Here is a 13003-nt window from a genome sequence, read left to right as displayed (position 1 = left end):
ATATAATACTCAAACTGCAGGACTTGCAATTTCTTTTTCTAGCTCTTCTTTCATAAGGAACATCAGTTTCCCATCACACTTTGAAATTACATAAACACTTATTAATATCCTCGAAATATATAGAGACCTTCATTGACTGTATTAATTAAAATTCAGGAAATACAAGTTAAAAGTATAGTGCAGAAAATGAAGAAAAGAAAACCATGTAGAAGCACTTAATTCCAAAACACATTCAGAATCAGAGATGCAGGTACTGTATGTGTTAAATCATATGGGAGGAAAAATACAATAAAAAAATAAATCTATATTTTAGTCTTTTTGGGCGGAAACAAATTATCTTATTTCCTACATGAATGGTTTCCTCAATTTGACGCCAATCTTTGGAGGCAACTTCAACTTGTCTGAATTAAACAGTTTGCAGAAGAATAGACTAGATTATTTATATTATAGAATACTGTTAAAAAATAAAATTGAAAGATTACTTTACCATACATTGAAAATAAGAACATGCACATCACTACAGCTTACAAAAATCTAATTTTACTTTTTCTGTTCTGAGAAGTTTGATACACATGTATGTACGTATAAATTCCCCAAATGGACAGCGCCCAAAAGAAAGGAGAAATTCACAAAATTGTCTTGCACCTGAGTACTGTGATTATAGATACACTGTAATTATATCTGCGTACTGTCATTATATTGCAATCAGAAAATCCTTTGGCATTTAACCTTTTTATCTGCAATAACTGCCCTGTATATATACAATATAGATAAACTTTGTATTTCACTCTGTACCTCATAAGTAAGTCTTGGCTTACACTTTCTAGAGAAGCCACGTTGCTTTTTCATACATAGAAGCACATTGAAAAATAATTAGAATCATAATAAATCAAAAATAATTCACTGAAATATGATTGTGGCCAGATGAAAATATTACAGATAGACGAACACTTCCTAACATCTAATTTTCAGAGATGTGGGCAATCAAATGAATAGTTTAGTTAACTAAAGTCAAACTTGCTTTGTCCACTCATGTTATTTTTACAGTTTAATAACATACAAACTTTACTAAGTCAAAGCCTAATTACACAAATACCCACAACAGACATTAATACTTCTCCATAGACATAAGTGAACCACGTATCATATCATGACCTCCGGCACTGAATGCTTACACAAGCAGCTCTCACGTACCAAAAAAATTTGACAGAATAGAGTGAAAACTATTTGCATTTCACAGAAACTCACTGTCTGCTTCACTACTTGGTGTAAACTCATTTCAAAAGGCTTAGCAGTCCCAGACAAATTCTGAAAGACAAATATACTCCTGCTGTGACAGAAAGCAGGAGGACAAACTCCATGTGAAAATACTCGAGGCACCCTGCACTGCGCTAGCCAAGCCTCTGGGATGGCCAAAGAGACCTTGTGTCCACCTGAGAAACCCTCTACTCCTCCCACCTTCTGCCAGCCACTGCTCTGGTGATATCGTAAATCTTGAGTTAAATTTGTTCCATGATTTGCCTAACAATTTCCTTAATTCGCTTCCTATTTTGATAGCAGCAACTACTAAACTAATGAAAATGTAACTGACTTGAAGAACAAATAGGAAAACTTCACCAAAAAATGGACAAGAAAGGAATAAAGGAGGAAAGATGTCTTCCTTTTCTGCGTACACAATGTTTTGGCAGGGGAGAACCTTCAGTTATTGTTTTACCCCTTATTAACCACAAGCCTCACAGTCTGACAACTGTTCACTTCCAGTGAGAGGTACCATCCATAGTGCTTATAAACTCTTCTTACAAACACTAAACTAGCATAGTAATAATATTCTTTACTGACAAAGGCACAGAGAGGCCACAGCCTCAGATGAAGTCCCATAACATTTCCATGATGAAGCTGGAAACACAACCATGGGTCACAACATGACTGCCCATTCCTTGTGCTAAGCAGCCATCCACACTCTCTCTTCAAAAGACACCCATCCAACTGCCTGGGGCAACGTGTTCAGCAGCCACGGAGAGGTGTGTGTCATACCTAACGGAACGTAGAGCATCCGCCACATTCATTGCTGGCGTAACTCAAAGGGCTTGTACCAGTGACGAATTTAGTCCAAAATTTCAGAACATGTGCTGAATTGTACTATCCAAATATTCTTCTATCCCGCTGATTTGAAGAGCTGGCTAAGCAACCTGTTGCTCAGACCCGCATAGCTCTATAGCGCAAAAAGGGTTATATCATCAGTACAATAAAATCATTTCATGACTTATTTGATCCAAAGTATCTCTTTTAATTGGTGAAACATTTTAAAGAGATCATTCTGAATATCCATTAAATGACTGTTGCACAGACTGAATGAGAAAGTAAGAAAACTCCCTGAAAATGCTACCCTCACCAAAGCCAAAAATAAAAGCTAGACATAGCTAAGTCTTGGATATCATGCAACTGCTGCTGTCACATGTGCTAGCAAAAGAAAGTCATATTAAATTAACATCTACTGCTCCTCTACTGACACGTTACACAGAATAACTGAATTTATATCAAAACTGAAACCACTGCAATATATTCAACTACCAGCAGAGCAAGAGAGATCATTGCACAAATAAGTAAACCTGAAGAAAACGTGGAGAAAATGCTACTGGCATTTCAGTTTTGCAGAAAAGCTATTTTGGATATTTAAAATGAGGTGACCTACTATTGAGAATAAACCAAATGTGCATGTACTCCCAGCATAGAATACTGGTAGATTTAAGCTGCATGGAGCTTGCATGAAGCTACAGTCACTTAGGTTTGCGACTACCACTATGAAATAGCTCACTACTCCTTGAGGCAAAACTTTCTACACAAGTGGTAAGACAAGAGAAAAGGCCAGGAAAGAATGCCTGCAGTAGGTATAAAAAGCTACAGTGACACATACATGAAGATATGGTGGGACTTTTCAAGAAGATATTGTGGTAAAGCACCTTCACTGCCGCTTCGCATTCCAGGGTCATTCTTTCCTTTCCTCTTCTTTGATTTAAGTATAATGCATTTCAAAAAGATGTAACCCAAGTCCTATGTCCAGCCATTTACTTCTCCAAAACAATACACACGGAAGTATCAAGGATTGTTTCTTCAAAAAAAAACTAAAAGAAAACAACAAAACACACCTTCTCAGAACTATCAATGAGTGCTTGTACTGAAGATCAAATCTGAACCATTCAAAACCCTTCAGTTCCAAGTGGATGAACACTCCTGGATACACAAAAGGCTAATATAAGCAGTCACTTTGACTAGAGTCCCACGGAAAACACTGAGCAACAAAAGCCCCTTACAGCAATCTGCAAGAAGGAGAAATAAATTAATCAAACTGCCAAACGAAGAAGGCTAGGTTTGACCTCCTTCTGATCTCATTACTTCTCTATTACCCTTTTGAAAAACATCCTCTTACAAAGATCACTAATTGAAGATTATGTGGAGGGGAATCGCACCTCTCCATCACCGTGGTAACTTTGACTCATTTGTCATTCTAATAATTCACTTCTTTTCTTTTCTGAACAGACAGAGACACTAATAGACTATCATCAGTTAAAAAGGCAATTTTTCCATTTAATTGCACTCATTAAATACTGCACTAGAACAATTGGAAAAGCAATACTCTCAATATTTAATCATACAATAGCAATAATGAAACATTACTTCAAAACAAATGTGGCAACACGGAGGAAGACATAAAACTCATGTAACTCCTGGAGCATCAACGTATTTTCTGCTAAAGATATTTGAAACTTTTTTCCTTACTGTTTTTTGACAATTGGGCATATGAAAGGAATGGACGAACAGCATTGACTACAGCTACACACTAGAGAGAAACAAGTGGGCAAACGCCTCCGTAATTACCTCATCTCTCTTGCCATTGAACCATGACAATAGAAAGGATTTCACAAACCAAAACAGCAAGTCAGTGTATTTGTGGAAAACACTGAACATGACTGGATTTGCACACTATTTTACTGGAACAAATTCTATCACTTAGGAATGTAATTGAAGATAAAAAGGTTAATCTGGCAGAGTGACTGCAACGGGCACAGTCATCGGTTGTCTATTTGCCTGGGATATCTTATTTTCTATCTTCTACAGAAATCGTACATCTTTCTTCAGTGTAACTGCATTCCCATTACAGAAAGTTCACTATAGTTTAACTACTCAAGTAACATAGTAGGAGCTATAATAAAACCTGTACGTTGAGGAGATGTGCAGAAAACTTAGAAGTGCCTGTTTCAATTTCAGATGTCACAATACACAGTGGCTGTCAAGAAATGTTTCTATTTTTACTGCAATTCTATCTGTAAGTGTAACTACACAAAACCCAATCAAGCAGTCAGGCTAACTTCACTGGGACTATGCCTGTCAATAGATACCACTTTACCTGTCATTTTATATCTAGCTTTCCTATAGCACCAAATTAGTTAACTATTTCATTTAGGATTTGATGAGCACGGTAGTCAAGGTTGGTGACTGATACGTAAGTGTGCTTTCCCATTCTACTTTACAGCTTTCAAATCAGAGCAGGTTAAAGTTGTTAGAAGTGAAACAGACAGAAAGAGCAGAAAGCAGCTTAAACTATATATTTGCAGGATACCTATTTCTCCCAACTGTTGCATGCACTGATTAGTGTCATCATTGTACAAACATTCCAGCTCAAATCAGTCAGGGTATCCGGTAGATACACTGCTCTGCTGGTTCAGTGGATGCAGTGAGACATAATCAGCAAAAAGAAAGAACAGAATTTTTAAAAAACAGTTATCTGAGCTCCCTTTGCTAGGAAAAGATGCACCAAGTGTAGTATCTCCTTAATCAATTATTTATTCAACACTTGCATGTGAGTAACCTTATTGATCCCAGTGAGACTAAGTGCTGGACCAATATGAAAGAAAATGACAACAGGACAGGAAGTCAAGAGGCATCATGCAAGGCCAGGTCAGAAAGGCTAAATGTCTAAGATAGCGGCATATTCAATTTTTAAAAAAATGTAATTTAGTTTTATTCTTCTAGCTACAAATCTTAATATCATAACATTTTCAATGACAAATCTCTATGTGTAACATTTAACAGTCAGGCAACAGTCCCTGAATGACTATAGACCACATGAATTAAATATACAGTGGTACCAAGGATCTGATTTATACATAGCTTTTATTGTAGTTATTTATACGTTATTATAATCTATGCAACTTGTAACTTGTTATATAAATTCTAACTTACATTATATTTAGCCATTACTCTTCCTAAATAGAATTTCACATCCCTTTAAAATCATACTTAACTATTGTTAAACTAGCAGCTGTGGTTCAGATCAGGAGTTGATGGACATCATGTGAACACATATGGCATGAAAAGAGCAGCTCTGAAGAACAAGTAAAGGGGCAGCTGGGGTAAACACATCCCCCCATCAGTCAGATTTCTTCATGGATTCTGTGATAGAAAGTGCTTGAAAAAACTTCGTTTTATTTCACCCCAAAATCTCTCTAGCCAGCCAGGTTTTTTTAGTACAAAAACCCTACGCCTGGTATTAGACAAAAGCAGAGAGCAAGGCTAAATGAGGCTATCTAGACATGCCTCAGAATTTCACAGATAAAAGTATATTTAATCAGGGTTCTCCTCAGAGTTGTGAGTACATTTTTCATAACCTTTGCTGTTCAGTTCCCAGTTGAACATCTAGACATAATGAGCCAGAAATGCTTGTATGAAAGGAGTAATTATACAAATGAAGGATACACAATGACTTCATAGTAAAAGGAGTGTGTTTTCGTGAGGTGTAGTAAAAAAGGAGAAAGATTTTGCAGAAAAATACGAACCTAACAAAATACCATAGTTTGATACTTAAACTGCAAGGGAAGAATCCCCTATAAAGGCACAAAACACCATTATGCTCATTGAGAAAGAAAAGAACACTCGTTTTCATTCCAGCTCATGTAAAATTGCCTGCAATCACAGCACCTGAACATGTGCTTTTTCCTTCCGAACAAGTTCTTGCACAAATTCCAGCTCTGAGGGTACAATCAGGCTTTTAGAGCGGCACAGGGAGAAGCAAAGAATGTCTCCCCTTGCACATGTGCTCTCCAGATTCATCTGTGTAACTGGCTTCTGCCTAATTCTCAGCATGAGAATAAGCTGAGTGCCAAGGCTGTCTCGTGGTTAAGACAGTGGAACCTGTTCTGCTCCATTATCTAAATGGGGTTGATGGTCTCCCCTCAATCTCCATATATTTTTACATGTATTAGAAGGAAAATTGGTTTTTCCATCTGTAATCCAATAACTGCCATATACTAGGGTGTGGTCAAGCCCACATCAAGCCCAGTTACTAAAAGGGTAGCCAGTAATAACAGCACAAGGAAATGATCCGCAGCAATGCAGTGCAGCATTATAAAACCTTCTTCACTTACATGTGCTTACTCTTAATGACACAGCAGTAATCTTTCATCTGGAGTGAATTCAACTTGTTTATCCATATGAATTGGTTCTTTGGTGTCGAGATATGAAAACTTCAAGACAAAAATTACATTATTACTGATAGACCCACTGTACCAATGACTCCATCTCCATTCTCAGAGGTGCCTTGTTTCAAGCCAGCAGATGGTAATAAAAATACCGCGTTCATTCTCACCATGAGCAAGTCAAGACACAAAAGAAGCGACAATCATCAGGCTTTTTATCCTCAGAAAGTACTCAGCGAGGAACAGATAAAGCACAAGAAGAGTTTTTTCTTCGCCTCCCTATTCCAACAAGCATCAGATTTCAAACGTGTGCAGAAATCCATTGTGAAAGCAAAAATACAAACAGGTTGCAAATGAGAACTAACACATTTACATAAAATCAGTCCACCAGTGCATATTAAGGTCTTTAAGCGGGTGCAGTCTCCCGCTCTGGAAGTACCCGAACTGCTAACTGCTGAAGACCAGAAGGGTATTTCAAGAGAAAAATCATTCAGTACATATTGTGTTACTTACTATCCCTCTTTAACCATCTCTATTGACCATCACTCGAGACAGGGATGGGACCTGATGAATTTTCAATTTGACTTAAATGCTGTACTTAGATTTTTAATACTAAAATCTCAAATCATAAAAAGCAGATAAAATGGCTTTATATCAGCCATTATAAGACTTTTATTCTAACAGTTTAGTTTCAATCACCTTCGGTTTTGCATAGGCAGCCCAGAGAAATTGAGTCAATATACCTGTATGCACATAACATGATTTATTGTCTTCTCACTAGAGACATCAAGTGTAACCTTAGGTTGATGCTTTATTGATTCAATATCTATCACGTAAAGGATATAAAATTGGTTTCCTGCTTTTAAGACCAGTAGTCCACAAATGTACTCACTTCCCTTCCAGCACCTGAACCCTGTATTATGGCCACAGCATGACAAGAACTAAGGTGAGGTAACTTTCACTTAGAAATCAAAATCCTGATTGAAACATGCAGAAATTAATAATTTAGGCATAGAAATTTAACCCATTCAAAGAAAATTAGGGAAAAAACAGACTAAAGTCAAGCCTACTCTTCACTATTCAGTTAAGACTGTGAATATATGACATATACCAAGTGCATTTAAAAAGTATTTATCATTTATCTAGGTACTTGCTTCAAAAGAAGCAAGAAATATGGGCAGAACACCTAAACAACAATCTATGCACATTAGGCATTTCAAAGGTAGCAAAGTCATGGCAGAGATTAATGAAATAACTTTATCAAAAGCTAAACTAGCAGCACATAGAAGAATAAAACCTGCCTCCAAGAAGCCATAAATCCAGTCCCAATTCCTGTGTCCTCATCCCTCTTTGTTTATTTGTACAGAAGGGAGAAAAAATTAAGACCCAATTTTTCAGAAGGAATAGTAGCAAACCTCGATACCAGCAGAAAAATATTATGTAATTTATAAGGTTGAAAGAAAAGGCAAACTAGGACACTTATGCTATAAACTAAGCGAATGCTACTATATGCAAAAAGTAGCTCGTATAATTTAAATAAATAAATAAAGTGCAACTCGACTTTTTAAAGCATTGGTTTAAAAACAAACCACAGGGGAAAAAACAAGGCCCTCGACTGCTAAATGTTACAACTGATAAGACTTCAAACAAGTCACCTGTGGTCATAATCTCGGCTTGTTTCAGCAGCACATGTACTAAAATTGGAATGATACAGGGAAGATTAGCACGGCCCCTGCACAATGATGACATGCAAATTCACGAAGCATTTTATTTTTCTTTATTTCCAGTGCTCATATCTTCATCAGTGACACACACAGCGGGATCGGGTGCACCCTCAGCAAGTTTGCACATGACACTAAGCTGAGTCGTGCAGTTGACACTCCTGAGGGATGAGATGCCATCCCTAGGGACCTGGACGAGCTGGAGAAGTGGGCCCATGTGAACCTCATGAAGTTCAACAAGGCCAAGTGCAAGGTCCTGCATGTGGGACAGGGCAAATCTTGCTATTAATACAGGCTGGGAGATCACATGATTGAGAGCAACCCTGCAGAGAAAGACTTGGGGGTACTGGTGGATGAAAAGCTGGACATGAGCCAGCAACATGTGCTCACAACCCAAAAAGTCAACCATATCCTGGGCTGCATTGAAAGAATCATGGCCAGCAGGTCAAGGAAGGTGATCCTGTCGCTCTGCTCTGGTGAGACCTCACCTGGCATACTGCATCCAGCTCTGGAGACCTAAGCACAAGGAGATGTGAATCTGATGGAGAGGGTCCAGACAAGAGCCACAAAATGACCAGAGGGACGGAGCACCTCTGCTATGAGGACAGGCTGAGAGAGCAGCCTCGAGAAGAGAAGACTCCAGGGAGACCTTACTGCAGCCTTCCAGAACTTAAAGGAGTCTTATAAGAAAGACGAGGATGGTCTTTTTAGCAAGGCCTGTTGTGACAGGACAAGAGGTGGTGGCTTTAAACTAAAAAAGGGGAGATTTAGACCAGATATAAGGAAGACATTTTTTACAATGATAGTGGTGAAACCCTGGCACAAGCGTGGAAGAGATCCACGCGATCATTCTGAACAGGAAAACCACTTCTAGAGCACAGATTTTTCTATCTTAGTGGCCAAGAACTATACAAAAAAACAGGTAACTATCACATTCAGATTAAATGAGATGGTGCATGCAACAGTTTTCCAGTTGAAATCATGGATTACTAGAATTACAACAAAATTTGTAAGCAATTATCTTAAAAAAAAGAAGATATTGGACCACATTTTTAAGTCTCTAATACCACAGAAACAACAGGAAGATAAGAATGCTACTTGTACTTCTTTAGCCTTTCCAATAAAAATGTATTTAGCTGCTTTACAAACATTTACTGTCAAAACATTCACTGAAATGAAAATTATAAAGTATAGCAAAATACGTAACTCAAATAACTATATAAATCAGCACAAAGGAAAAACAATAAAGCCTAAAAACTTTCGGAGCCTGTAATAAGGACTCAGGGTCCTTCATAAGCTTATCTCAGCTTAGATTTTACAACATAGACAAATACCTTTATCACATGGAAGAACAAAAAAGCAAGTTCAGTGTTCAGACAAACTGTATTGAGCTGATAACAAATAAATCAATTTTTAGGTTTTTAGCTCCTTTATCAATAGCACTCTTACAGATCGAGAATTTTCTAACAAGAAGCTTTGACTGCTGACTATACAATTCCAACTTCTTTTTTCCCCCCAAGAGTTTCCCAAATTATGCTTACTAGCAAAACCAGCATAAATTCACTTCCTTTGGATTTACACTGGTATAGCTAAAATCAGTTTCTTAATAAAACAGGTTTAATGAAAAATAAAATTTTAAAGTTACAATAAAAAGAAATGATTTTCCCATAAAAATGTGGTGATACATGTCAAAGCACTACAACTGAGGGTACAGACAGAAAAGTATTACTCTGAAATCAGAAGGAATAACTAAAATAATATTCTATTAAAGGCATGTTCGTATATCAGAATTTATCCCTGCTACGAAGCTAGAAATCTCAAAATTACTTTTTACTGGAACCTCTTTATCCATTCCCAGATCACTGATGACACACGTAGCTGCCACAGAGTCATCAGTACTCTGTGCTGCCTCCTCTGCAGCCTTCACCCATGCACCCTCTTCCCAGTGGTCCACAAGCTCCATTCACACTCCTGATGATTTGGCCCTTCTGGCCGTACCTGAGCTATATCACAGGTATACCTGTCCTGAGCCCTGTCTTCTAGACACACCTTGGGCCTCTGTTGAAGCCTCATCTCCAGTCCTGTTTCTAGCCTCACCTGTTACTGCTCCTATCTGGACACCCTAGATGGATCCTAGATCTGAGTCACCCTCTTGCCTTTTCTGGGACCGTCTGGGGAACTCTTTATCACCACCTTGCTCAGGAGATGCTGTAAGACTGAGCCATGGTGGGTGCTCTTTGCTTGTGGCTCACTCTCTCTCAAGAAGCAACCCTGCTCTTGCTGCACCCTGGCAGTAGCATTGGTGTATCTTCCAAATATTAACATAATACACTGACAATGTTGCTCTTTCTCAGCAAAAACTTGCCATGGATCTTAGTGTTCTTTTCTGGCTGTTGTATTCTTTCGCTGTTTTTTCAAGAATTCCCAGTTCTTCTAGGGAGTCAGATTTCTGATATAATTCATTCTATCATCCCAACATGAAATAAAAACACATCTTCATTTCCATCCACACTGAGACCAATTCAGATTTATTAAGGCTTCCTTGATATTCAGTGATGTCTTATAAGCACTAAATCATCATGAAAGCTACATAAGCGAGAGCCTGGAATCCTAAAAAAACCCCAAAACCCAATCAAACAAGAAGTCCTCTGAGAAGTATACATCTCCTATAAAGCACAAAGCTTTCTAGAGTTCCCTGGAATGAGCACTGTACCTCTACTGCTCCTCCTTTCCTCTTTGGGTGATCAATCACATTCAGCAACAAGAAGAAATGGAAACACATTCTGATCTCTGGGCTTCTGGGATGGCTAAAACACCCGCAGAGCCCTTCCTCTCATGCAAAAGCAGAACAATAATAATGAGAACGAGCTTCAGCTGCATAGGCTTTTAGGATCCTCACCCTTTAAGTGCTGGCCTTAACTTGTCCGTGGATTCCTTACATGCTATCCCTATATAATATGCTCCACAACCAGCAAGAGACAAGGACTATCGCCTACATTTAAAGACAAAACATGGGCATAGATATATTTTTATTCACTATCCAACAGCGTATTCAAGGAATGAAGTTCTTTGGACCTTTCAGGAAAAGTGCCATATATCCTTATTTCTACTTTTTATACCCAAGATTTTAAGAAACTGTGCAATTTTGTTTGAAAAGAAAATATTAAAAACAAGGGCAAAGAGGGTATTTACTCTCTCACAGTGTAACTGTCACCAAAGAAACCTGAGAGATGTTTGTATTCGTAGAGGTTTTGCCATACAGACTAACTGGATGTTTAAAAATCAAAAGGAGTGTGTGTTTCTGTTTTCAAAGCTTGGGCACTGTGGATAGCTACACCTGTTAATCCCGAGACATTTGGGGCAATTTTAAGCCCTGCAAACCAGGCTGAAATTGTTAAGAAAAAACGTCTTGGCCATGTAGATAGCCTACTCCATGTCACACATCCATAAGCCTGCTTAGCGGGCTTTGCATAGCCCATGTGTCTGTTCCTGGTCCGATTCCTCTGGCGATGTAGCATGAGCAGTTTACTGAAGGTTTTACTTATCTCCGTTAGAGTAAGAATACTTGAAGGATAACATGACAAACCATGTACAGAGGACGTACAGACATACTAATTCCAACACTCACTTTTGCAGAACTTCTGATGCTGTAACGTCCTTTTGATAAATCAGCAACACAAGCACATCACTACTGAACAGGACTTGCTACAACACTTACTCCCCTCCAGTGTAAATATCCGTATTGAAGCTTCCCCGTGTGATGGCTCAAAGTATTGGACACATTTCACATTTTTCTTGTACTTTAGAGTACAATTCTTTCAAACCTTCACTGCAAGGAAGCAGAATTAGCTCCTGCTGTATCACAGGACTTAGAAACTATTTTAAAGGACACTTTCATCACACGAGAATTGGTCACAAGCGCCCAAAAGCTTTCTAAGCATAAGGCACTTTTTGAAAATTGCTAATAGATTTTGTGCGTTGTGGTGTAATTAACACAGGATGTAAAATTGCCAAAATATCAGAATGTGAGAGTCAGATATATTTTAAGTACTTCAGGAGGCAGCCCAGCAAAGCTGTTGATCCATCAAAAGATCAAACTGCTGCTGAAAGCATCCTCTAGCTTACACAATTGAAAATCGAAGGCACGAGCCATACAACAAACGCAATCTAGAGAGTAGATAATGACTCTGATTTGGAGTGAAAGAGCATTGATAACTCTGCTCTAGATAAAAGTGAAAGCTCTTGGAAAACACACCTAGAAAGGGGCCAACGGAAATTGGATATTTAGCAGCCTTAGTTCCAACCTGATCAGCCGTCAGCAAACTCACACTGAAAACAGGACACTGTCGCAAATCAACATACCACACAGAAATCTTGCCTTTGCTAATTTTCTCCGCATCTAATAATCAAGTTTACTCTATATAATTAAGAAGGGCATTCACAGAGACTCCAGAGTTTAATGAATGGCAAAAACAGGGGGTTGGTCAAATTTTAATCCATTTGACCATAGAAACTGTATTGAATCTGATAACATCCATGAGAGGACTACTGAGGGACTTGTATCCTGTATGAACTATACCCAAGGCTCTTAAATTCATTTGAATGCATTAATTCCTAACCTAAATCACAGAAAAGTAATATAGTGTTATTGTATTTTCAAATGTATACTAGAGCGCAGTGCACAAACAGAAGACTAGTTCATTTATATCATGTGGATTCATTAAAAATAAAATCACCTCCTAAGTCTATGTGTGTTGATTTTTGAGTTGCAAACGTTCATATTTCCCATGTGTAGGAAAGGAATAATTT

The 13003-nt window shown here is 38.1% G+C and overlaps 1 protein-coding gene across 1 annotated transcript in view; it reads right to left on the bottom strand.

Moving 5' to 3' along the window:
• LOC104498060 (WW domain-containing oxidoreductase-like) overlaps window positions 1–10157 on the bottom strand; it is a 70869-nt gene extending 60712 nt beyond the window's left edge. Inside the window, exon 1 of the mRNA XM_010141385.1 lies at window positions 10029–10157. Coding sequence (XP_010139687.1) covers window positions 10029–10157 — 129 coding nt within the window. The remainder of the gene's footprint in view (window positions 1–10028) is intronic.
• Between the last annotated feature and the right edge of the window lie 2846 nt (window positions 10158–13003).

Source organism: Buceros rhinoceros, unplaced genomic scaffold, assembly GCF_000710305.1.
Source record: "Buceros rhinoceros silvestris isolate BGI_N320 unplaced genomic scaffold, ASM71030v1 scaffold2748, whole genome shotgun sequence".
In the NCBI taxonomy this organism is placed as follows: domain Eukaryota; kingdom Metazoa; phylum Chordata; class Aves; order Bucerotiformes; family Bucerotidae; genus Buceros; species Buceros rhinoceros.
The sequence above is the reverse complement of the archived record's forward strand: the minus strand, read 5'-3'. Positions and strand labels throughout refer to the sequence as shown.